This window comes from Dama dama, chromosome 8 (genome assembly GCF_033118175.1).
Source record: "Dama dama isolate Ldn47 chromosome 8, ASM3311817v1, whole genome shotgun sequence".
Classification (NCBI taxonomy): domain Eukaryota; kingdom Metazoa; phylum Chordata; class Mammalia; order Artiodactyla; family Cervidae; genus Dama; species Dama dama.
The window spans coordinates 13,492,722-13,518,772 of NC_083688.1; the positions used below are offsets into that span (position 1 = coordinate 13,492,722).

At 38.0% G+C, this 26,051-nt stretch overlaps 1 protein-coding gene across 2 annotated transcripts in view; it reads left to right on the plus strand.

The window, feature by feature from the left end:
• The window catches only part of ZCCHC17 (zinc finger CCHC-type containing 17), a 47,516-nt gene that overhangs the window by 2,294 nt on the left and 19,171 nt on the right, over positions 1-26,051 (plus strand). Inside the window, exons 3-8 of one of the 2 annotated variants that reach the window (XM_061148425.1) lie at positions 5,427-5,547; positions 9,378-9,510; positions 10,136-10,185; positions 12,611-12,668; positions 22,086-22,186; positions 23,593-23,684. In XM_061148425.1, the coding sequence (XP_061004408.1) occupies positions 10,153-10,185; positions 12,611-12,668; positions 22,086-22,186; positions 23,593-23,684 (284 nt within the window). In that variant the 5' untranslated portion in view covers positions 5,427-5,547; positions 9,378-9,510; positions 10,136-10,152. The remainder of the gene's footprint in view (positions 1-5,426; positions 5,548-9,377; positions 9,511-10,135; positions 10,186-12,610; positions 12,669-22,085; positions 22,187-23,592; positions 23,685-26,051) is intronic. The other variant, XR_009693819.1, reaches the window with a different exon arrangement.

Consider the following 26,051-nt stretch of genomic DNA (forward strand, 5'->3'; position numbering starts at 1 on the left):
GGATGGTTTAGTGGCAAGTATGTGTGTCTCTTGGCACAGCCTAAAGTTTGTGTCTTTCAAGCTATGAATTTTGGGGCTTCTGTAGTGGCTCAGGTGGTAAAGAATCCACCTGCAATGCAGGAGACCTGGGTTAGATCCCTGGGTTGGGAAGATTCCCTAAAGAAGGAAATGGCAACCCTCTCCAGTATTCTTGTGTGGAGAATCCCATGGACAGAGAAGCCTGGCAAGCTACAGTCTATGGGGTCACAAAGAGTCAGATACGACTGAATGACCAACCCTAGCTATGAATTTTGAACAAGTTACTTCATTCCTTTAAAATGGAGATATCTACTTTGTAGAGTTGTTATAAGAATTGGAAGGAGGTTTATGAAGTGCCTAACACAGAGCCTGACATACAAAATCAATGAAGGTGCTGAATTGATAAATTAACTAACAATGTAAAATCAAGTAAAATTAAGTACTTCAGTAATTCAGTTGACAGTTATACATTTCTGTGTGCTCCATACTGTGATAAGCACTGATGATTTGAAGGATCTGGTGATGATCAAGACAAGGGCATGCTTAGAATTTCACAATCTAGAAAAAAAAAAAGAAAAAAATTAGTAAATAGGATTTGAATCCCATCTCCATCATGCATGGTTTTGTAATCTTGAGCCAGATCAGTAAGGTGACACATGAAATCAAGTTCCAAAGTGGCTATATAGTAGTATCTTTCCAATTTAATATTCTATGAACTTCTTATTGCTTGAGAGATAGGAGAAGAGGATGTGGTTATTTTTTCCCCCAATTGCAGGCACATGAAAAAAAGCCTGAAAAATTACAAAATTATGTATGTGCAGTACAAAAAACACTTTTTAATGAATCACTTGCAAGTTAAGTTGCTGACTGTTGCCCCGTCTCCCATCAATTAGTTTTTCTACAAACAAGGACATTCTTTTGTGTAACTATAACTTCTAAAATCAGAAAATTAACCTTACCTAACTACCTCGAATCCTCACGCCTTGCTCTTCCATCTTTGGGCACTGATGCTCCATTGGATTACCCCAGTGTGCAGACATCCTCATCATACTGCTTCTCCCCACACTGGATTGCTCTTCTTTGCAAATTTCCTCTTCACCCAGCATAGGCTCTAACTTCACTCTGGGCTGCCATTCCCCTGCTACACCTCCCATTCCCATGCTACACCTTCTGTCCCCATTTCCATTCCCACACTATATTTTCTTTGCTGCCCTTTGTTTTGGGAAGGAAGTGGCAAATAACTGGATCCCTATTGCTTCCCTATTTATCATAGTTACTTAAAGCAGTCAATGAAACAATTAAGGGAGATTTTCTGTTTTTAGAACTATTGCAAGGCAACTCCAAATGGTATACCTCATTCCTTGTCAATTTACTAGGACTTTTAAGTCCACAGATTTGGTCCTATTGAACTAGACTACTATACCTATCTCAATGTTTTATAAACTTTTTAAAAGCAACAGAACTGTTTTTTTCCAAATGAAATGTTACATTATAAAAAAAATGCTTAATAGGTAAACCAGATCAAAGCAGAATATACTGTTAAAAGTAGGCCCCATCCTATAATCTACCCCCCGCCCCACCATAACACATCCCAAAGCTGGAAGGGCAGTAGGAATCATCAATAATCAAGTGTTTAGGACTTCCCTGGTGGTCCAGTGATTAAGAATTTACCTGTTGATGCAGGGCTCTCTCCCTGGTCTGGGAACTTAAATTCACAAATGCTGTGGGGCAACTAAGCCTGGCCCTAGAGCTGGTGTTCCACAACAGAAAAGCCACCACAGTGAGAAGCCTGTGCCACAACTAAAGAAAGCCCAGGCCCAGCAAGGAAGACCCAGCACAGCCATAAATTAAATAAATAAATATTTTAAAAAAATAAAAAAGATGATCAGCATCTACCTAATTACTGGGGCAAAGCTCCTTGCTTCCTAACTGCCGGGGTGGGACCTCTCTGATTTTTTTTGCTTGTGCTCCCTCATCTTTAGTATGGAGACTCTGTTTTGGTTGGTTGGCCTAGGTCCTACTTTTCTGAGGTCCTTAGATATCTCAGAACAGACTTTTTAAAAATGAACTTGAGTTATTGAGAAGCTTCTAGGTAACTACCATGCCTCCTTAGGTAGATTTTTTCCCTAGGTATTCGATTATTTTTGATGCGATTGTAAGGGAATTGTTTCCTTAATTTCTCTTTCTGGTAGTTCATTGTTAGTGTATAGAAATACAGCAGATTTCTGTATATTACTTTGTATTTAAATTGGTTTTGTATCCTTCAACTTTACCAGATTCATTGATGAGCTCTAGTAGTTTTTTGGTAGCATTTTCAGGATTTTCTATCTATAGTATCATGTCATCTGCAAACAGTGACAGTTCTACTTCTTTTCCAATTTGTATTCCATTTGAATAACCATTATAAAACCCTAGGTTTCTGCAGAATATAATTTGAAAAAAATCTAAATACCATTTAAAAAAATGATAACCCTTTACAGTCCTGAAATTGTAAGCCTGTTACTGTTGTATAATAAGATTTCTCTCAAAAATGCATCCCAGTTTCCTGCTTGAAGAATTTCATAGGGTTTCTCAAGCTACTGTTCTAAAAAAGGAACAAATAGGAGAGCTTTATGCTTAGCTGTTCATACTCTTATCACAGCAAAAATCTGTAAGAAATAACTTAAAGTTGTATAGCTCTTTCTGTGACTTTTGTTTAGAGAAGAACAGTTGATACAGTAGGTTGTTTGAATTTAATTTAGATGTCCTAGCTGCTGATGCCTGTATGGAGTCTGTACCTCAGTAGTGGTCCAAGAGTTGAAGGGATAATTGAGGTTTATTGATAGAGTCATTGGCCTCAGGTTAACTTTTGTTCTAGGATATGAGGTGAGGAAGCTGGGCTGAGGGAAGGGAGGGACTAGAGATGAGACTGCATAGCTTGGAAATTGGAAGAGGCAGGATCCAATCAGGCTATGATGCTTAGATTTAAGCTATTTATCAGCCATTTCTCAGGAACTGTCAAATCAGTAATAAAACTCATCTCTGGCTGACCTAACCAAAAAAGGGCAAGTTTATTATAAGGATGTGAGTTGTCTTATGGAACTCAAGGACAGGGATGTTCCTGGGTGTTGGGATGTTTTAGAACTAGGATTTGAAAGGCTGACAGAATTTTCTTTCATTTTTGTTTTAAGTGAGACTGTTCAGTTACTGGATGGTCATTGTAAATCAGGAAGATTTTCCAAAAGTAGGACCTGAAGTAATCATCTGGAAGTATGGGGATGTGCTGAGGGTTCAGGAGAAGACAAAGTATTTGCTTATGAAAACTCAAGGGAAATAGAGTTTCAGGTCTTAATGTCTAGTGGGTCGCAAAGAAGCAAACATGCTTACTGAGGCCAACAAACAGTATTCTCTGCTAGAGGACTTCCATTTATTCTTAAAGGTCTACTTGTCACCTTTTAAACTTCCTTGTTTCCCCCAGGCTTCTCTTCTCTTTCTTGTTTTCTTAATACTTTAAACCTAATCACTTTTTTTTTTAAGCACTGATCATACTGCACTGTCGGCTTCCTAGGTGGTGCGAGTGGTAAAAAAAAAACCTCCTTGCCAATGCAGGAGACATAAGAGACGCACGTTTGATCCCTGGGTTGGAAATATCCCCAGGAGGAGGACATGGCAGTCCTTTCCAATATTTTTGCCTGGAGAATCCCATGGACAGAGGAGCCTGGTGGGCTATAGTCCATGGGGTCTCAGAGAGTCCGACTTATCGCTGAAGCAACTAGCACAACACACAGCACAGCAGTGATTTATCCCGCAGTGTAAAGAGCCGTGGCTAAGAGCCACTAGGTTGCTAGTTTCCTCTCCATTTAAAACCAGAAAGCTGAGCAAGAGTACCTCTAAGATCTCTTCCAACTTCAGAGTCCTGAGACTTTCTACTCTGGCAGCATCAGTATCACCTGGGAGCTTGTTAGATATGCCCTTTCTTGGGCATCACCCTGCTACTGCTGCTGCTAAGTCCCTTCAGTCGTGTCCGACTCTGTGCGACCCCATAGACGGCCGCCCACCAGGCTCCCCCATCCCTGGGATTCTCCAGGCAAGAACACGGGAGTGGGTTGCCATTTCCTTCTCCAATGCATGAAAGTGAAAAGTGAAAGTGAAGTCACTCGGTTGTGTCCGACTCTTAGAGACCCCATGGACTGCAGCCTACCAGGCTCCTCCATCCATGGGATTTTCCAGGCAAGAGTACTGGAGTGGGGTGCCATTGCCTTCTCTGGGCACCACCCTAGATCTACTGAATTGCAATCTGCATTTTGATATGATTCATAAATAGATAAATAAGTTCAGTGCATCCAGCAATGGGATTATTATATAGGCATTAAAAAAAGATGTGTGTATTTGTGTATGAATTATTAAAATATAGAATAAAATGGCTATTAATTAAGATTAATTAATGGTTTCATGATTCCATTAAAAAACCCATTTGTACATATAAAAAGTCTGAAAGGATATAAATCAGGCTGAATTAAAGATGATTTTCTTTTCTTCATTATTAATGTGTTATATGAACTTTTAAAATGAGCATACATGTTTTTAATTTCACTAGGGAAAAAAGTAAGCTATACTCTCTTTTTGTAGTCATTTCAATGCCTAGTATCATTTTTAAAAGGGCTCCCCAGATGGTACAGTAGTAAGGAATCTACCTGTCAATGCAAGAGACGCAGGTTTGATCCCTGGGTCGAGAAGATCCCTTGGAGTACGAAATGGCAACCTGCTCCAGTATTCTTGCCTGGAAAATTCCATGGGCAAAGGATCCTGGTGGGCTATAGCCCATGAGGTCACAAAAAGTCAGACACAATTGAACAACTGAGCACAGCACAGCATTATTGTTAAAAGCATAGACTCTGATGTCAGCCAGAATTTAACTCCACCATTTTCTGGCTTTTTGACATAGACCTATTAAGTTGACATCTGGAAGCCTTGGTTATCTCATCCATATATACGATAATTAATAGAACCTACATCTTGAGAATTTTGAGAATTAAATTAGATATTGGATGTTCAGTACTTAGCATAGAGCCTGGACATAGTAAGTGCTTGATAAATGTTAGCTTTTATTACTCTTATTCCTTTTTTTACAGATCTGTTCACTGCCCTCCTCCCCACCAAAAGCCTTTGCTTGGCAAAAGAGTATCAGTAATAACGGTTAAAAAATAATAGGCTAATGGCCTTGGGTAAGTATCAAACTGAAAAGAAGTAAGATCAAGGTTTCCAAAATTCCCCATAATTACAGTGGACAAAAGAGGTTTACGTAAAAGTACATAGTGTTAACTCTAATGGTATTATTCTGTAGGGACAACCTGTGGATCAGCAGCACAGTTTTTTTTTTTAATACAAATATGTCTGTCATTGTTGCTTGTTTTATTTCTTTGTAACAGAATACTTCAGTTAGCTTTAGCAGAAGAGAAATGGAGGAACCATAGAGCATTAAGGATGAATTCAGGAAGACCCGAGACCATGGAGAACTTGCCTGCTCTCTACACTATTTTCCAAGGAGAGGTATAGTCTCTTGTCTTTGAAAATGTACCATTTACATTAAGCATAGATTAAGGGTGAAAAGTAATGGGGTTTGGAGCTCCTGAGTACTTGAGAATGCCTTGAACATTACAGCTTAAATGGGAAGGGATAATAGAACATCTGGCTCCCACATGTACCTCCTCTAAGCTCCAGACTTTTAACTACAGACTTGACATACTCATTTGGATACCTCATAGCATCTCTGATTTATGGGATTTTTTTTTTTTTTTTTTTTGGTCATGCTTCGTGTCTTGTGGAATCTTGGTTGCTCGACTAGGGATTGAACCTGGGCCACTGCAGTGAAAGCCTGGAATGCTAACCACTAGGCCACCAGGGAACTCCCTCTAATTTATGTTTTAAACTGAATTTTTGATTTTCTCAAAAAATCTGTTCTTTCGATCTTTCCCATCTCAGCAAATGAACCCAGTATTCATTCAGGTACCCATGCTAGAAATGTAGGCATCATCCTTGATTTCTTCACTTGATTTGGTCTTTTTTCTTCTCTCCAGTCTATTAGCAAGTCTTATCTTTCTGCCTCCCAAATATGTCTCTTGTGTCCATACTTCTTTATCCCTGTGGCACCCCATTAGTTTAAGTTTTTCATCTCTTTCCTAGCCCTTCCCGGGTTCCCAACTTCTTTTGTAGTTCCCTTCCCATCTGTTTTCCCACATTGTAACCAGAATAACGTTTTATTTATTTATTTGGCCACACTGCACAGCTTACAGGATCATAATTCCCTGACAAGGGATTGAACCCAAGCCCTTGGGAGTGAAAGCCTAGAGTCCTAACCACTGGACCACCAGGAAATTGCCCAGAATATCATTTTATTTTTTTATTTTATTTATTTTTTTTTCCAAAAGGTTTCAACAAATTTATACAATATACATTGAGCACTAATTCCTGTACAGCTTATTCTTTCTAGTTTGGATCCAGCTATTCCAATGTATTATGAACCAGCAGAATATCATTTTAAAAACAGATTGGACAAAGCTGCTTTCCTGAAGCTCCTCTTGGCTTCTCATTACAGTTAAATATATCCAAATTTGTTTTTATGACCCTTACCTGACTTGGCTTCTGCTTACTCTGGCAGTGTTGTTTTGTTTCACTCTATTCATTGTCTTGTTGTTGTTGCTTAATTGCGAAGTCGTATCTGATGTTTTTGTAACCCCATGGACTTTAGCCCCCTAGGCTCCTCTGTCCAAGGGATTTGAAATGCGGATTCGATTCCTGGGTTGGGAAGATTCCCTGGAGAAGGAAATGGCAACCCACTCCAGTTTTCTTGCCTGGGAAATCCCATGCACAGAGGAGCCTGGCGGGCTACAGTCCATGGGGTTGCAAAAGAGTCAGACATGAATTAGTGACTAAAACAACTCTAACTCTGGTTCCTTATAGCTTCAAACATTCTTAAGCCTGCTTCCTTCTCAGGACTTTTGTACATGCAGTTGTCTCTAACCGTCCCGGTTTCTCACCAACTTCTCATCTTTTAGGTCTCAGCCCTAATGTCATCTCCCTTCTTTCAAAGCAAAAGAGATTGTTTTCAGTGTCTTATGAGTACCTATTTTAACTATGTCATTCTTATGGCATTCATACTTTATGGTTGACAAAAGTTTTGCCACCTTATAATGTGAGGCCTTTGAAGACAGACTATGTGACTATTGGTTGATTATAGATAAATGTGGTTCTAGACTTCTATTAAGTGGATTCCAACTTATAATGTATAAGTCAAGATAGAAAGGATGATAACATTCTGACAAATAGCAAACAACTGCTCTTCAGAACCTCTGTCCTCTTTCTTTAGGGCCTATGGTATCTCCAGAGGTCAGTGAGATACTAGAGCACAAAAAGAAGAAATGGTAGCTCAGGGGATAAAACTGATTTTTCTGATCATGAAGGCCTCACTTGTCAGGTATTACACAAAAGAAAGAGGAGCTCTTTCCACAAACTGACTTAGATTTCCGATAAAGTGGCTCCTAACCTTTATCTTTTTATATGAGACAGGGCTTGAGTGTAGGTTTTATATTTTATTGGTCAAGGATGGATGGGCTAGAGTAATGTTCAGAAAGAACTTTATAGTTGTAATACTAAAACTATAGTTCTAGTATTTCAGGAACACATTTTGAAAAATGCCTAGAAGTGACTGGAATTAGAGAAAGAGCAATTTCATGATAAATTAAAAAGAAGAAACTTTTTCAGAATATTCATCCAGCAAATATTCAGTGAGTGCCTAATGTTTATAAAGAAGTATTTACATTAAAATTCAAAAAAATTTTGTAAGCCTGATGTATGTCAGCACTTTGACACGTTATGTGTCATTGACTTTCTTGGAAGAAATTGTTAATCCCATTTTTATGGATAATGAAACTTCTTAGAAGTTAAATAATTGCCCGGATGGTTAATAAATGGCAAGTTCTAAATCAAGTTCTTCAAGTCTGCAGCTGGGTTTGTTCAATACACGTGTGGTGGAACCAAAAGATCCGAAAGAGAACTCCTGACTAAATTGGGTAGTATAGGAGGAAGGTAGATGGTAAACTTGTTGTTTACCATCATTTGTACCTCTATCATGACATTTATAGTTTATATTATACTATGGTTACTTGTGTATATGTCTGTCTCCACAAGAATGTGTGTTACTGGAGAGCAGAGGCTATGTTTATCTTATGTATCTTGGTAACTAATTCAAATTTATTTAAAAATAGACTGAGCATCTCTTTTTTTTATTCCATAGTGCCTTATGTTGTATCTTGCATACAGGTGCTTGGTAAATAAGTGTTTGAATTAAATTTGAATCTAAGCCTTTTAGGATCAGTTCGCTTTGAAGAAACTGGTGGTGTGGCCCATATTCTAGCAGTTCTCTTAGCAGGCTCAGCATAGTTGGGGGCCCAGTGACAGGATTGCTGACAAGCTAATATTCATCCTTCTCTTGTCCTCTGGGAGGCATCTTGGTGCCAGAATCCATTAAGCATGGTAGGGGGTACAAGCATAGCAATGAGATTTGGGATTTGGTTTAACCCAGCCATAACCAAAGAAATGCTGAAGCAAGATTGGTGTTGGTAAACTGGAAATAACATTGGACTAGAAAACTTCTAGAAAACTTCAGAAAACTTCTGTACCTGTTCCTGATACTTTCTAACTTTGTGACTTTAGACAGATAACTTATGTCTCTGAGCCTCAGATTCATCGTTTACATTATGGGAATAACTACTTTTAAGGCTGATGCAACATCTAATCTGAAGGTGATAAATTCATTTTACCCAAGCCCTGAGTTCAGTTGAGATAATTACTGAATTTTCTCCCCTGAACTGTTTGATTAATTGTTCTTGGGACACCAGGCAGACTGTGTAATCATCTAAGGCAGGCGCCATTCTGTTAATTTCAAGTCGGACTGCACCCTAAGAGACACAGTGATGGAAACACCTGGTGTTAGAAATGGGCAGGAATGTGTTTTCCTAACTAAACAGTTGAGTGCATCCATTGTGGAGCACATTAACCTTCTCTTTTGGGATAGGCCAAATTAAGATCTGTTAGGATATTTCCACAAAAGATCATAATGTGACAGTGAAGTTTCAGGACTGAAAGGTGATACTGTTTTTACAGCAGTAAGGTGATTTGGGCCTCAATTTCCAGATGCTGCTTTTAAGTTGTTTAGATAATTATGCCCTTAAATAATAATGTTTCACAATATGAAGCATTTCAGCCCTCTATCTAGAACCCTGGAGCAAAAGCCAGAGTGCCTTTAGTTGGTCCAGAAAGAAGAAGGGATTTTCTTTTATTGTAGCTAAAAATATTAAGTTTTATCTTCTTTATCCATGCAGCCCTTTTTACAGAGAACAACTTGCTTTGTGAACTTGGACAAGTACTTCATGTCTCTGGTCTTCACTTTCATCATTTGAAAAATGACAGGATTGGATCAACTAATCTCTAAAGCCCACCTTGCCTTGATTTTAAGTACAGTATTTGCCTCATTGTCCTGTTTCTTTGGGAATACCTGGTCTCTACCCCAACATAGTATATTTGTCATTTTAAAACAGGAGTTTAGAAATGTTGGGTTCTTAACCCATTCTTTTTTTTTTTTTTCTTTTTCTTTTATTACTATTCCAAACTATGCTTTTTATTTTTATTTTTTTTTATTATTTTATTTTATTTTTTTTTTCCAGTGGGTTTTGTCATACATTGATATGAATCAGCCATGGATTTACATGTATTCCCAATCCCGATCCCCCCTCCCACCTCCCTCTCCACCCGATTACTCTGTCTTAACCCATTCTTAATGCTATATCTTGGAGAGTTAATTTAAGTGCCCATTTAAGAATGAGGAGAGTGGAAGTTTTTATCTATCTCTATCCTAACATTGAAGTGATTAGTGATAATGTTTGGTGGACTATGAGGCACTGGATTATGAGTCAAAGCATATAGATTCTGTGCCTACTGTATCTAAGCTAATTGTTTTGCTGTTCCAGTAGTCACTCGCATTTTTGTGCTTCAGTGTTTTAGACTTTAAATTAATAGAAAGCTACAATTTATTGAATGTACTTTGGATGCTGGGTACCAGTACCTGATTTGTTATTTGCAGCAGCAAAATGAGTACAAATGGGAAAGCAAGTTCTGTTCAAGATTCCACAGGTAAGAAGTGGCAGAGCTGGGATTAGAAGCTACATCTTACATTTCAAAGCCTGGGCTCTTCCTATATCTAAACTGTTTTGCCTCATCTGGAACATGGGGGCCCACTGTATATACCCCTAAGATTGTTGCCAGGAGCAGATAAGATAACAAATGTCACATTGCTTTTGGCTGTTAACAGTTTTATAGTTAAAGGGAACCCATGAGCAGCTGTAGTGTCATTAAGGACTCCCTGGATTCAAATTACAGCTCTGCTACTTATTAGCTTTGAACATTGTGTATTTGAACACTTGGTCTCTCCATGCATCAGTTTTGTCATCCATCAAATGAGAGTAATAATAGTCCAACATTATATGGTGTCATGAGGATTATGTAAAGCACTTTGAATAGTGTTTTGCATGTAGTGAGTATTTAGTATATGCTAGTGAATAGAGGGAGAAGGCAATGCCACCCCACTCGAGTACCCTTGCCTGGAAAAGCCCATGGACGGAGGTGCCTGGTGGGCTGTAGTCCATGGGGTCGCTATGAGTCGGACATGACTCAGCGACTTCACTTTCACTTTTCACTTTCACACATTGGAGAAGGAAATGGCAGCCCACTCCAGTGTTCTTGCCTTGAGAATCCCAGGGACAGGGGAGCCTGGTGGGCTGCCCTCTATGGGGTCACACAGGGTCGGATACGACTGAAGTGACTTAGCAGGAGCAGTGCAGTGAATAGAGGTGCAGCAAAAATTATCTTCCCCTTTCCCTTCTTCGTTCCGCTTGTTTTAGTTATGTTTAAGCGTAAACAGTGATTGCCCAAGATGAAACAACTAAGTTTAAAGTCACTGGAAAGAACAAAGTTTATGTGTGTAACATTGTATTGAATATTTTATAAATAATAATGAATTTAGTGACAAGTACAGTATTTAGTGGCAACTTTAATCCCAATCCACAATTGGAAGCAGGGGTTAGAGGATAGAGGGGAGGACAGCAGTAGAGGTAGAGTCTGAGATGATGATTTATTTGACAAGGCTTTTGGGCCTTATGTTTCTGTTACCTATGGCCTGCATATTACATAGATCCATCAAGCCTCTTTTGTTGTTGTTATTCAGTCGCTAGGTTGTGTCTGACTCTTTGCTACCCCATGAACTGCACCATGCACCAGACTTCCCTGTCTCTTCACTATTTCCCTGAGTTTGCTCAAACTCATGTCCATTGGGTCAGTGATGCCAACCAACCATCTCATCCTCTGTCGCCCCCTACTTCCTCTTGCCCTCAGTGTTTCCTAGCATCAGGGTCTTTTCTAATGAGTTAGTTGTTTGCATCAGATGGCCACAGTATTGAAGCTTCAGCTTCAGCATCAGTCCTTCCAATGAATAATCAGGGTTGATTTCCTTTAGGATTGACTGGTTTGATCTCCCTGCTGTCCAAGGGACTCTCAAGAGTCTTCTCCAGCAACACAGTTTGAAAGCATCAGTTTTGGTGAGCTGTAGACCATGGAGTTGCAAACAGTGGAACATGACTGAGTGACTAACATCAAGCCTCTTACTTCTCTATTTTAGGTCAACTCTGCAAAAGACAACTCTTTTTCTGATTATATCTTTTCAAGTTCTGTCAGATGTTGTCTGTGTAATGACTTTTTCTTTAATTGTCTTGATAAAACCCAAGACTCTGGTTTGGAGTGAAATAGAGCAAGCTGTATGGTCTTACTGGTTCAGAGTTCAGGGAAAAGAGATGTCTTACACAATCCAACCCAAATTATTAAACTTCTCTATTTGGATTGGGGACCTCCATTCCAGATAATATAAACTGTAACTTTATATGGATGTGAGACTTAGATCATGAAGAAGGCTGAGTGCCAAAGAATTGATGCTTTCAAATTGTGTCGGAGAAGACTCCTGAGAGTCCCTTGGAGAGCAAGGAGATCAAACCAGTCAGTCCTAAAGGAAATCAACCATGAATAGTCATTGGAAGGACTGATGTTGAAGCTGAAGCTTCAATACTTTGGCCACCTGATGCAATAAACTGACTCACTGGAAAAGACCCTGATGCTGGGGAAGATTGAGGGCAGGAGGAAAAGGGGACGATAGAGAATGGGATGGTTGAATGGTATCACAAACTCAATGGACATGAATTTGAGCAAACTCAGGGAGATAGTGAAGGACAGAGAAGCCTTGCAAAGAGTTGGACATGACTTAGTGACTGAACAACAAGTACTATCATACCATCTGACATAACTCCAGTCTCACCAATGTTTCTATTAGAATCACACATACCTGTCAGTTTAAATCTCAAAAAGAACAGAAAGAATGTTTGACAGAATATCACTTTTAGGCAGTTTTGCAACAGACACAGGCAGTCAGTACCAAGTGAAAATTCATGGGTTAAATTCTACAGGAGAGAGCTCATTTGTGTGACAAAGATTCTTTTTTTGTTTGTTTTTATAGGTTGCTATGGTCACAGACTATGGAGCCTTTATCAAAATCCCAGGCTGTCGGAAGCAAGGTTGGAACCAATAACTTGAAATTCAGCACTCTCATTTGGCTCTGTCTACTTTCACCTCTAATTATAAGCTCTACTTTTTTCAGATAGTAGTTTGTTTTTGTTTCTAGTGTAAAGATACAAATACAGATAATTGATTAAAGTTCATTTTTAGGAAGCCTTAACTCTGAAGAATGGTGTTTTTCTGACTTCTGGGGAGGGCAGGGGGCATAACCACTTGTGTTCACTTCTAGAAGTAACTCTTCCCAAAGTTTCTCCTGTGATCCTGGTTGAGTCACTTGACCTCTTTGGACCTAGGATTTGGGGGAGAGCAAGCTACTTATTCTCTGAAACCAACATTGTGAGTTTTCTAGTATGTGGCATAGGGAAAGGAAATAGTATTGTAACCAGTACAAATTTATATACATAAAATGCTTTAAATTTTCTTCATAATTGATAGGTATCTATTGAACATTTTTAGAGAATCCTTTTTGTATCTATAGTTTTATTTGTGTCTCCAAATAATTGTGTTAAGTAGATTCCGTAGAATGGTGACCTGCTCAGAATGTTTGAGCTAGGTTATAGCATGGTCAGGACTAGAACCCAGGCCTCCTGATGCAGATGTACTAAAGATCTTAATGTAAAAGATGTACATAAATATATTATTAGGAGAAAATATAGAAGAGTATTTGACTACATAAAAGTCAATATAGAGGTATATTTGACTATATAAAAGTAAAAAACATAATTGCAAACATCATCATAAGCAAAGTTAAATGAGAAAAAAGAATTTGCAGTCCATTTGACACAGGACTAACAGAAAAGAGGAAAGTAGGAATGGGGCCAAGGATATGAAAGGATAATTCATAGGAGAAAAAAAAGCAGTTGAACAATAAATATCTTAGAAGATGCTCATTCTCGATATTGATTAAAAATATAACTGTGATATATCCATACAGTGGAATACTGCCCTGCAATACAAAGGAATGAGAATGAAGTATCAAAATATGCAATGATCTAGATTCATTTCCAGAGAATCATACTGAGTGAAAAAAAACTAATCCCAAAAGATTACCTGTATTATGGTTCCATTTATGTAACATTTTTAACAGCTTTATTAAGATATAATTCACAGATCTACATTTCATTCAGAGTGCACTGTTCCGTAGTTTTTAGTATAGTCACAGAATTTTGCAACCATCACCACAATCTAGTTTGATACCATTTTTGTCATACAAAAGAAACTCTGTACCTGTTATCGGGCTTCCCAGGTGGTATAGTGGTAAAGAATCTGCTGCAATGCAGGAGACCCAGGTTCAATCCCTGGGTTAGGAAGATCCCCTGGAGAAGAAAATGTCAGCTCACTCCAATATTCTTGCCTGGGAAATCCCATGGACAGAGGAGCCTGGTGGGCTACAGTTCGTGGGGTTGCAAAGAGTTGGACACGACTGAGCATGAGCATGCTTATGTGACAATAACCTATTATCAATCACTCTAAATTGCTTATCTCCCTCTCCCCCTTTTAAGGCATGTTCACATATGCCTATGGCTTCTGAGGTAGCTCAGTAGTAAAGAATCCACCTGCCAATGCAAGTGCCGTGTTCCATCCCTGGGTCAGGAAGATCCCCCGGAGGCAGAAATGTCAACCCACTCCAGTATTCTTGCCTGGGAAATCCCATGGACAGAGGAGCCTGGTGGGCTAAAGTCCATGGGATTGCAAAAGAGTCGGACATAACTTAGTGACTTAATCACAACAACATATATTTATGTATTTTAAGTGTCATTGTATCTATTTAGAAGAAAGTCTGAAAGAATAGTCAACAAATTAGCTGTGGTCACCTCTGGGGAGCTTGGTTTGCTAAAGGAGAGATGGAAAGGAAGCTGTCACAGTTTGTGTACAGCAAAAATTAAACACAACTTTGTAAATCAACTATACTATAAGATTATTTTTTAAAAAGGAAGTTTTGCTATTTGTAATTAAAAAAAATTTTTTTTTGTTTTTGTTTTATAAAAGCTGACCTTGCCTTTAGCTTTGGAGACTACTCTGCTGCAAATTGCATCTTAGCTAATTAGAAATAGCTTTCTAATAGTTTCCAAGCTAGCAATCGGCAATCTGTAATAAAATTTCTCCTTTCATGTTGGCTGAGATTTAGTGACATGAAACTCATCCTTATCCCTGTATGGTATGCACCTCTTTAGATCTGAAGACAGATTTTCTTGTCAGTGTACTTGCCATAGCCACCAATATCTGAAAGTCCCATCCTTACTTGAGCATTTATGTGACACTTTGGTGACTGTGTGGGGATTAAAGACCTGTCACCTTCCAGCACTTAGTCTTCAGCTCACTTATATCCATACCCTGTCAGATGATGCCTGTCAGATCGTGGCTGCCAGTTTGCAGGTGAATCTGTCAGTCTGATAACTGTGCTAAGTCTTGGTGGGAGAGCTCAGGGAGCCAAACCATTAGATGGAAACTCCACAAGTTCTAATCCTGGGCATTTCTGTAGGTTCATTGTGTAACTTGAGCAGTTAACTTTTCCACAGTGTAGTTTCTCTGCTCTTAAATGGAAGAAGATTATTAAGTCCAGTCCTGAAAAGACTGACTTATGAAATAAATGGTCTCTAGATTTTAATATCTGTCAGAAAGGTAGACTCTAATTTGAGTTATTTTTCTCCAATTTCTATTTTTAGAGTTTTTAAATCACTACTGAGTTAAAGACTGCTTCCTAGTATTCAGATCTAAACTAGATTTTCTTTCCCCTCTTTTGTATTGTCTGATAGAACTTTCCGCAATGATGGAAATGTCCTTTATCTGATGTATTGTCTAACACCGGCCAGTTCTCCAGACACCAACTGGTTGGAGAATTGAAACATTTCTGATCAATAATGTTTGGGTAACAAAAGACATATTAAATATGTCTCCAGTCAATACTTTGTTGTGAATCAGGAGTTCTCGCAACCTCCCCTGTATGAGTTTGATAAGTTGCTAAAATGGCTCACCGATCTCAGGAAAACACTTTCCTTTTGTTTGCCAGTTTATTATAAAGAATGCAAGCAGGAACAGCCAAACAGCAGAGATGCATAGGGCAAGATACAGGAGTGGGGAGTACCCAGAGCTTCCATGTCCTCTGGCATACCGCCTTCCAACAAGCTGATGTGTTCACCAACCCATAAACTCTCTGGCTGTCATTGTTTAAGGGTTTTTTTTTGTTTGTTTGTTTAAGGGTTTTTATAGAGCTCAGTCTCCAGCCCCTCTCACTCTTTCCTGGAGGTCAGTGGAGCTGAAAGTTCCAATCCTTTCATCACTTGGTCTTTCTGGTGACAGCTCCATCCAAGAATTGTCAAGGGTCCCCACAGAAAAGCCCCCTCTTTAGCATAAGCTCTAGTATGATCAAAAGAGGCTTATTATGAATTACAAAGACACCATTATCACTAGGGGAACTCCAAGAGTTTTAAGAGTTCTGTGTAGGGAGCAGGGACAAAGACCAAATATATTTTTATATTATACCACATCTGTTGTTTAATACAGTAGCCTACTGACTTTTAAATTTTGTTTGTTTTGATCAAATTCAAACTTAAAACATCTGTAGCTAGTGACTATTGTAGTGGACAGTGCAGCCCTATATGTTTATGAAGTTCTTTCTTTCTCTACTATCCTCTTCCCACCAGCACTAAACTACAAAATTTTGAGAGTAGAGATTATTCATTGTTGCACTTTTAAAGTGCCTTGCTTGTGGTAGAAGAGCAAATATTTTTAGCAGTGAATTCAGGTTTAACAAATGATTACTGAGTTCTATGTTTTGGTCACTGTGTTATGTGGGAACAGAGATAAGAAAACATAGTCCCTGCTGCTCTCAGATTGTTCACAGTCAAGAGGTGTAAAGAAATTACAATATAGTGTAGTAAAATGAGTGAAGTTTCAGTTAATCCTCTGAGCTGTGTAATAGTTAGGCTACTGGGATGAGTCAGGGCCTGCTACAGTGCCTGAGATATAAGGGATGTTCAGCCAATTTTATTAAATGAAAAAATAAATCCTAGTCCTAGCTCTACCACTTAGTAGCTTCTTGACTACAGTAGGTTGCTTAGTCCCTGAGCCTTAGTTTCCTTATCTGTGAAATGGGACCGTGTGTGTTATTTTTAGAGTTTCTTGACTGGCAGGATCATGTCTTCCTCATCCTTGGATCCATTTTTGCTTATAGTATGGTGGGTGTTTAGTAAATGTTTGAATGAATCCCTAATACCAACAAGATAAAGGATGTGCAAGCACTTTAATTTATGTGCTTACATTATTGTTGTAAATCGCTGATTGAAGATACTCAGTTAGCCAAAAAAGTTCATTCTGGGTTTTTCTGTAACAAAACCCAAACGAACTTTTTGACCAGCTCAATAATTTAACCTGGAAAGTCTAGAGAGGAAATTCATATGCCCAGAGGTAAAGGAAACCTTATTTTGATGTTTTTTGGCTGCAGCTGGCCTCTAATGGTTTGTAATTTTTACCTCTTTCCTTTATTGTCAGTGAAGTTTGTAAAATTAATAGTGAACCTAAAACAGTTTGGAGGATATTTTTAAGGGAACTGTAATAGGCTAATTCTGTTTTTTTCATATGGCAGTTGAGATTCTAACTCTTTCTAAGTTGTCAGAATTTTTTTTTCTTTTACCAGCGGACACTCAGTTGGGACTCATTCTGTTTAAGTATCATAGTGGGTTTATTGAATATGGTGATGGACTTGATATGCCCTTTGGGCATTTATGACTTAATGTCAGAGATCCAGATACAGCCTGCTTCCTCCATGTGACACAATGAGCAAAGCATTTTTGTTGATTTCTGTTTTAGAGGCTGCTAGAAAAGAATTAGATGTGTTTCTACTGTTGCGGATCGTCTTTCTCTTTTTAATTGAAAAGATAACATTGATAATAAAGAAAATAATGGAGAAGTATCAATATCAATGTCAAAGACATTTGAATTGCAGTTCTTTATCAGCTTTGTCACTTTGGACAATTTACTTCTAGACTATTTCCTCATGTGAACCTATGTTACAGGGCTAATGTGAGGAAGGATTAAATGGATGCGTGGACATACTGTATCTAGTGAGGTATCCAGTACGAACTGAGGGAGCCTCATGTTTTATTTTGGTTTCCTACCATATATACTAGGACTGCAAGGAGATCCAACCAGTCCATCCTAAAGGAGATCAGTCCTCGGTGTTTATTGGAAGGACTGATGCTGAGGCTCAAACTCCAATACTTTGGCCACCTCATGCGAAGAGTTGACTTATTGGAAAAGACCCTGATGCTGGCAGGGATTGGGGGAAGGAGGAGAAGGGGATGACAGAGGATGAGATGGCTGGATGGCATCACTGACTTGATGGACATGAGTTTGAGTAAACTCCGAGAGTTGGTGATGGACAGGGAGGCCTGGCGTGCTGCGATTCATGGGGCTGCAGAGTTGGACACGACTGAGTGACTGAACTGAACTGACTGACCATATATACTTAATCCAACTATTGGTGGTGTGTGTGGTTAACAATGAGATACTTAGCAAGAATTCAGGCTGAGAATGAAACTAATGATGAATCCCCCATACAGACTATAGGATTAGCCACAGATAGAAATATACCAGGTAATTGCCTATAAATCTGTGACTGAAGAGATGGGAACATTCAAGACTTCGCAACAAGGTAATCTGAGTTTAATTCCAGGGAAAAAGAATTGGAATGAAATTGCAGTTTAATAGACTGAAATCTAATTGATTGTATCTTTCTACTAGGAAGAGATTGTATGAGCAGATTTCAATCTCTGGAACATAGTAAAAGAAAGCCTGAGAGCCTGAAGTTGGCAGTATTTCCTACCTTATTAAGGAAGAAATGAATCTGATGATAGGAACTAGAGAGATGGATTCTTTTATGAGGAAGTCCATCAAACCTTCATGGACAGGAAACATCTCGCAAAACGTTTGTTTCCCTTTTGTTCTTATTCCGTGTTGAAGTAATTTCCAATCATTAATCTGATTTTTAGGTATTTGATACTGGGGTCAGTGAGTAGTTTTCCCAGATAAGGACTTGGAACCTTCCAGGTATAAGAAAAGTATATCTTCTATTGTAAGTTAATAACTTGGTGAATTGTGTGCATCTCTGAACCAATCACTAAATTGACAGTCTGATTAATGTATTTTGGTTTATAAGCATCTGCATGCTGAAGACTCCTACACTGTATTTTCAGTTTATACCCTTCCTCTAATCTATGGACTTACACATCCAACTGCCTACCTGATGTTTACATTCAAGACTGTGGGCTTGACCATTTCTCTTGTTTAATTCACCCAATAAGCGAAGGAGATAAGCCATTAAGTTTCAACTAAAAATCCTACACACTAATACAACAATTTTTATGTTCCCTTTTCGTCTGTGTCCATGAGACATAGTTTTACATAATTTCAATCATAGTGTACATATCATGTTTAGATTTTGTTTATAAATATATATATATTGGGTTTTTATAGTTAACATTTTTTATGGTTAAAAATATTCATGCTTATGGAATAATAAGAGACAACCTACCAAAGCAAATATCATTACTACCACACAGAGATAGGTGCTGTTAACATTTCACTGGATTTCTTTATAGTCACATATGTACATAGAAATGAACATATGGAAATTAAGATTATATCCTGTGTATATATTTTGTAGCTTTTACACTTAATGAATGTTAAACATTTTTTTGTCTTTTAAAGTACTTTTTGTAAACATTTAAATGGCATTAGTTTATCATTCACATGTATCATATAATCATTTTAAGTTGTTTATAATTTTTCATTATTAATGCTTTGCAAAATGCCATATTTAAGAGATGCTTGGGCCAAAAAATATCCTACTTTGGAATCACATAGGAGAACAAATGGTTAACTCATTTTTTCTTTGTGGTATTCCAATAAATAGACCTGTTTCAGGAAAGAAAATGTTCTCTCAAGTATATTAGGTTCACCATTAATTTCCTTCACAACTTCCATTTGCAGTTCAGGAAACAAGTGAAGTTTAGAATTAGAGGACAGTTGCAGCCAAAAAGATGTCAAAATGAAAGGTTTCCCTTTCCTTTAGGGCATCTGAATTTCCTCTGGGTTTTCTAATTAGGTTACTCTGCTCATTACTTGATCATGAAAAAGAAAAGATCCCAGATCCATGAATTTTATCCAATTTAAAGATTGTATGATGGTCTAAAATTTAAAACATGGGTTATATAATGTATATAAAGCATTTTGGCTCTGGCAGTACTGAAAGATAGACTGTCAGCCTCCCGAATCAGCTGAAGTAGGTCTGAGAGACCCAGGAAGCATGAGCAGAGAAAGGAGCGGCTTCCCACAGGAGCTCCAGACACGGATGGCGGTTACTTTGTTACAGGCATGTGCTGACAACTTGTGTGTGCGTGTGTGAGAGAGAGATTGAGAATGAAGGTTAGTAATTCTCTCAGGAAACTTCAGGGATGGCAAGTTTTTTGGACAGAAATCTTTGACTTATTATTTTTTCTTTAGATTCCAGGTTTATTTTCATTCAGAATAAGTATTTATTATATTCATTTCCCTCAGAATAGAGTTTTCTCTATTATTAGAACATTTGGAAATAAAAATTAACCTGTACTCCTATACCCTACTATAACCATTGGTATAGCATTTTGGATTATTCCTTTCTAATTTTTGGAATCTGTTTTAAGCATTTTCATTATTTAAATGAGAAATGCTGTTTCCTACAGTGTGTGGCACGTAGTGAAAGTGAAGTCGCTCAGTCGTGTCCAACTCTTTGCGACCCCTTGGACTGTAGCCTGCCAGGCTCCTCTGACCGTGGAATTCTCCAGGCAAGAATACTGGAGTGGGTTGCCATTTCCTTCTCCAGGGGATCTTTCCAACCCAGGGATAGAACCCGGGGCTCCCGCACTGGAGGCAGACGCCTTAACCTCTGAGCCACCAGGGAAGCCATAGTGGCACATAGTAGGCACTCAGATATTTGCAGGAGAATGAATTATTGAGGCATTTTTACATAATCTTTTGAACATTGTTTTTATTGGACTGTCAAGTAGCTGTACCGTAGTTGACTTAGCCATTACCCTATTGCTGGATATTTGGTTGTTTCCATTCTTTTCTTTGTCTTAAAAATACATTGAATATTTTGATGTAAATCACTTTTCTAGGTACATGTAGATTTTTCTATGTATAAGATTTTTTTCTTGGTCTCAGAAGTGATTATGGGTCAAGTTAATTACTAGAACTCTTGGTTGCTAGGGACAGAAATGCAGGAGAAACATTTTGCAAATTTCTGGCTAATTTCCCTGGGCAGTGTAAGATATTAATAAATCTAGCTTCCACCAGGGCTGGATCCGGTGCTTAGTTTATGCCTTCAGGGCTTTGTCTCTTGTTTATGCAGGCTCTTCTTTGCTTCCGTCTGGCTGACTCTTGCCACCTGGTGGTAAAGATGGGCATTGGTAACTTCTTGTAATTTATAATCCTGACAAAAGTCTTGAGAAAGATTTGATTTAGCTAGTATCTATCTGTCCCTGAACCAATCAGTTGCTGTGGCCTGGGGAATGAAGTACCTTGATGCCTGTGTCATATCCCCACAGTTGGGGGTTGGATCAGCTCCAACCAAACTACAAGGACTGACCAGATTATTTCAGAATGTAAGGAAGGTGGTTCTCCCAGAAAATGACCTTGGATAGACAAGGAAAAGGATGTCTGTTAATTTTATTAAATATTTTTATCACTCTTGATAGCCACTGCTAAGTGATTTCTAAAAATTTATGTTAGCTTCAGCAGTATTTCTTATTTTACTATATTTATATGAACACTGGATATTATTCTCTTCTAAATATTTTGCTAATTTAATAGATTAAAAATGGCAACCTAATTTTTATTTTTTTCACTTAACATAATTATTTTTTATAACTAATTTAAATGGCTGCTTACTCTTTTATGAAAGATTTATCATAACTTATGAAGCTGTTTTCCAAGTATTGGTCATTTACATTTTGTCATAATTTTTATTTTAACCTTTGTAGATAATAATACTGCAGGTATTTTTATATGCCATAAATTTTTGCCTCTATTGAATTTTTCTTTTGGAAAAATTCCAGTGGTATTTTTTTGCACCAAAGGTATAAACATCTTTATGCCTTTTGTTTTCAAAGAATTTTACCAACTTGTATTTTTACTAGTATTATATAAATATACCTGTTGTATCACATCTCTACATCTCTACTCTATAATTAAGCATTATTTTAAAGAATATTTGTTAGTTGATTAGGTATAGAAAGTCATCTCAAATTGTTTTAATTTGCAGTTTTAAACTAATGAAAACTTTTTCAGTGAATCCCCAACTCCCATTGTCTCTTTACTGTGCTATTTAGAGTATGAATACCAGACATGCCCACTGCTTTTTTTCTTCTTGTGCCCAGGTCTGGTCCATCGAACTCACATGTCATCCTGTCGCGTGGATAAGCCCTCTGAGATAGTAGATGTTGGAGACAAAGTGTGGGTGAAGCTTATTGGCCGAGAGGTAAAGTTCTGTGCAACTTTAACTGGTTAGAAACTATTAAGTAAAGCTGGGATTTTCTAAGTTTTTCATGGTGATATTTCATGAGTGTGTATATGTTGTTAACTGTGTCTGATAATCTGACCTGAATTTAAACCTTTTGGCTATCTGTCTGTCATGCAAACTCAGAAGGATAGTGTGAACTACAATAAGTGTGGTCCAATAAGTACTTGTCTATAAGACTTCCCTCCCTGTAGTTCATCCAAATGATGGATGTGGAGGAAAAAAGAAGAACCAAAAAGAGAGAAGAAAACTTAAATCTATGAAACTGTCTTTTAGTAGAAAACTTCCAAATACACTTCAATTTGGACCAAAACAAAAAAGAACATAGAGTTTACAGTCATTTTTCATAATACCTGACACCGTGCTATGTGAGGGAAAGGGAGAAAATGCTGTAGGACCCTGTTAACAGCAGCTCACTTGAGGGTTTGTGGGTCTGTTCAGACCACTGGAGTGATGTTCACGTACACTGAGACGTGCTCTTCTCCCCGAGAATGGCAGAGGAGACAGTCCTGAAAGAGATATTCAACAGTATTTGAGTGCTTAATATATACTAGGTCTGAGGGATACAAGAGTTAGTAAATCAGATATAAATGACTTCAGTGGTTATGGAATTTGTATAGAATATTCTATAAGGAGATAAGTAAGCAAACTAAAATAATTAAAAGTAACTACAGGTTACAGTAAGTGCTGTAGTAGAGTCAAATGATGTGGAGGTTGATTGAGATAAAATGGTCAGAAACAGACTTTTGGGGGAGTGGTGGTTGTATATGATCTGAGACCCAAAGGAAAAGGAGCCAGTCATGTGAAAAGTTGAGAAAAGCATATTCCAGGCAAAGAGAGTAACTGATAAAGACACAAAATTGTAGAGGCCTTCAAGTGCTGAAGGAAGCAAAAGAACACCAATGTGGCTAACAACTGTCTTCATATTTAAAGATGCTGTTAGTTGACTTCATGTTTAAGAAGCTTTTAGACAAAGTCCAAAAGGAGATCTAGTCCACTGGAATGTTCAAAATCTATTCTATGCTCATGGATCTCTGAACCGATTATTACACTGAACTATATAAAAAAAACAGCCTTAATTTTTGCTTGGTTACTTACACAGGCCCCGGCTTTCTGAGCAATCATTTTTGTCTTTCCCCTAAGGAGGGTCAAGAATGATAAGAAAACCATTTCCAGAAATGCCTTTGCCATAGAATTTGCCTGTTATGCTTATTAGTACCCAAAATGTCCCTAGCACAGGACCTTGACCATTAGAGGAACTCAATGTTAGATACATGATAAAAACTTCCAATTCTTAGATAATTTTAGACCAACAGTCCAAATGATGTACTTTGAGCTTTTGCCGATTTTGCTTTTGTATTTTTCAGATGAAAAATGATAGGATAAAAGTATCCCTCTCCATGAAGGTTGTCAACCAAGGGACTGGGAAGGACCTTGATCCCAACAACGTTATCATTGAGTAGGTAAAAGGTTTGGAATGGTTAAAATAACTTTTCAAACCACAGAATGATATAGTGAATCAGGCCCACCTGGAAACTCCACTGTTCATAGACTGTGATATTGATGAATTATGTGATCTTTGGTTTTTAGAGGTAGAAAGTGTTATGTGTGTGTGTGCGCGCATGCTTAGTTATTCAGTTGTGTCCGACTCTTGTGACCCCATGGACTATAGCCCACCAGGCTTCTCTATTCATGGGATTTTCCAGGCAAGAATACTGGGGTGGGTAGCCATTTCCTTCTCCAGGGCCTTCCTGACCCAGGGATCGAACCCAGGCCTCCTGCATTGATGGCAACTTCTTTACCATCTGAGCCACCAAGGAAGCCCAGAAAGTGTTGTAGATAACACTAAGATGAAATGCAAATATGCCGCTCCTAGCATAGAAGTGCTCTGTCAATGATTTAGTTTCCTTTCCCTTATTCTTTTTCTGCTTCTGCCCTTTAACCAGTTAGCCAAAAAGCATTCATCATGAGGTACTTGTTAACTGCCTTTCCTCTAGCTCTGGGACTGAAAAAAGGCAGAGACCATGCACGAGGGACAACTCCAGTGGGGTTTTAGACTCCTGCATCTTGGGATGTGCTGTGTCCTGAACACAACACCGTACTTTCACTAGCTCTTCTGACTTTTCTTTTTTTTTTTCCATTTATTTTTATTAGTTGGAGGCTAATTACTTTACAATATTACAGTGGTTTTTGCCATACATTGACATGAATCAGCCTCTTCTGACTTTTCATTTATGAATAGATTTCCTCTGTAGGATACTATCTGGTGATGCATGGAATTTGCTGTCTCAGGATCTTTCTTGCATACAGGCATAGCTCTGAGATCCTGTGGTTTCAGTTCCAGAGCACCACATAAAGCAAATGCCTTAATAAAGTGAGTCACATGAATTTTTTGATTTCCCAGTGCATATAAAAGTATATTGTAGTCTATTAAGTGTGCAATATCACAGTGTCTAAAAAGCAATATGTATACCTTAATTAAAAAATACTTTATTACTAAAAAGTGCTGAAATGATGACAATAGTAGTATCAGAGATCACTATAACAAATGAAATAACAATGATGATGAAAAAGCTTGAAATACTGCCAAATTACCTCATTTGACACTGAGACATAAAGTGAGCAAATACAGTTGGAAAAATAATGCCAGTAGACTTGCTCAATTCAGGGTTGCCTTCAAACTGTAGAAAACACAGTATCTGTGAAGCTCAGTAAAATTAGGGTGTGCCAGTGATTTCTAGGGCTTCCCTGGTATCTCAGTTGGTAAAGAAACCACCTGCAATGCAGGAGACCCCGGTTTGATCCCTGGGTTGGGAAGATCCCCTGGAGAAGGGAAAGGCTACCCACTCCAGTATTCTGGCCTGGAGGATTCCGTGGACTATATAGCCTATGGGGTCACAAAGAGTTGAACATGACTAAGCGACTTTCACTTCACAAGTGGTTTCTAATCAGGGGTTCCTAGATCTTTAATATCCCTTGAAGGAGGCTGAGGGGTTTATGAATTGTTTTTAGTGTTTCAGAAAGCCAACTAAAATCATATGTTTATCCTCAGGTTGACCATGACATTATTTTATTGCTTCTTACATAAAATATCACATTGTTTATTTCATGCTAATTTGGTGCTGTTAGTGGCCATAATGTTATTTAATTTTTTTAAATATGAAAAAAAAAAGTGTTGTTTGAGTGGGGTCTTGCCAATGCAGTGTTTGGAAGCCCTTATGTTTATAGTTCTGAAAAAAAAATAATTTTGAATATGAAGGAAGGGAAGTAATATTTATTGAATACATACTATATGTCAGACTTAGGCAAGGTGATTCATGTACATTAATGTGTCTAATTCTTATAACAACCTGCAAAGTGGGCATTATTTCCATTTTACTTTATTTTCTTAGTTTCTAGCTTGATACTTGGTGATAACTTGCCTGTAATTGTACAACAAGTTATGGTGGGTTGAATCCAGGTCTCTCTGATGTTAAAACTAATATTGTTTTCCCCACATGATGCTTCTAGGTGTTGCATGTGACTTAGAATTTTTCATATTACTGTAGTTTAGTCTCTAAATGTTGACAGGTTTGAAGGGCTGAGTTTTTGTTTTTGGGTAGGGCTAATTATTGACAAATACTTTACATTTGAAATTTTTTATAATTCTGAGCTCAGAAATGTTAAGTGTGATATTTACTGATTGCATTGTAATAAATTATTTCTGCTCCAAAGAGTCCTTCTATACTATACAGACACATTAAAAAGCAGTGAAATTTCCTAAAGCCACTCTTATAAGGGTAAAAATATAAAACAAGATAAAAGAGCTGCATCTCTTTCTTACAAT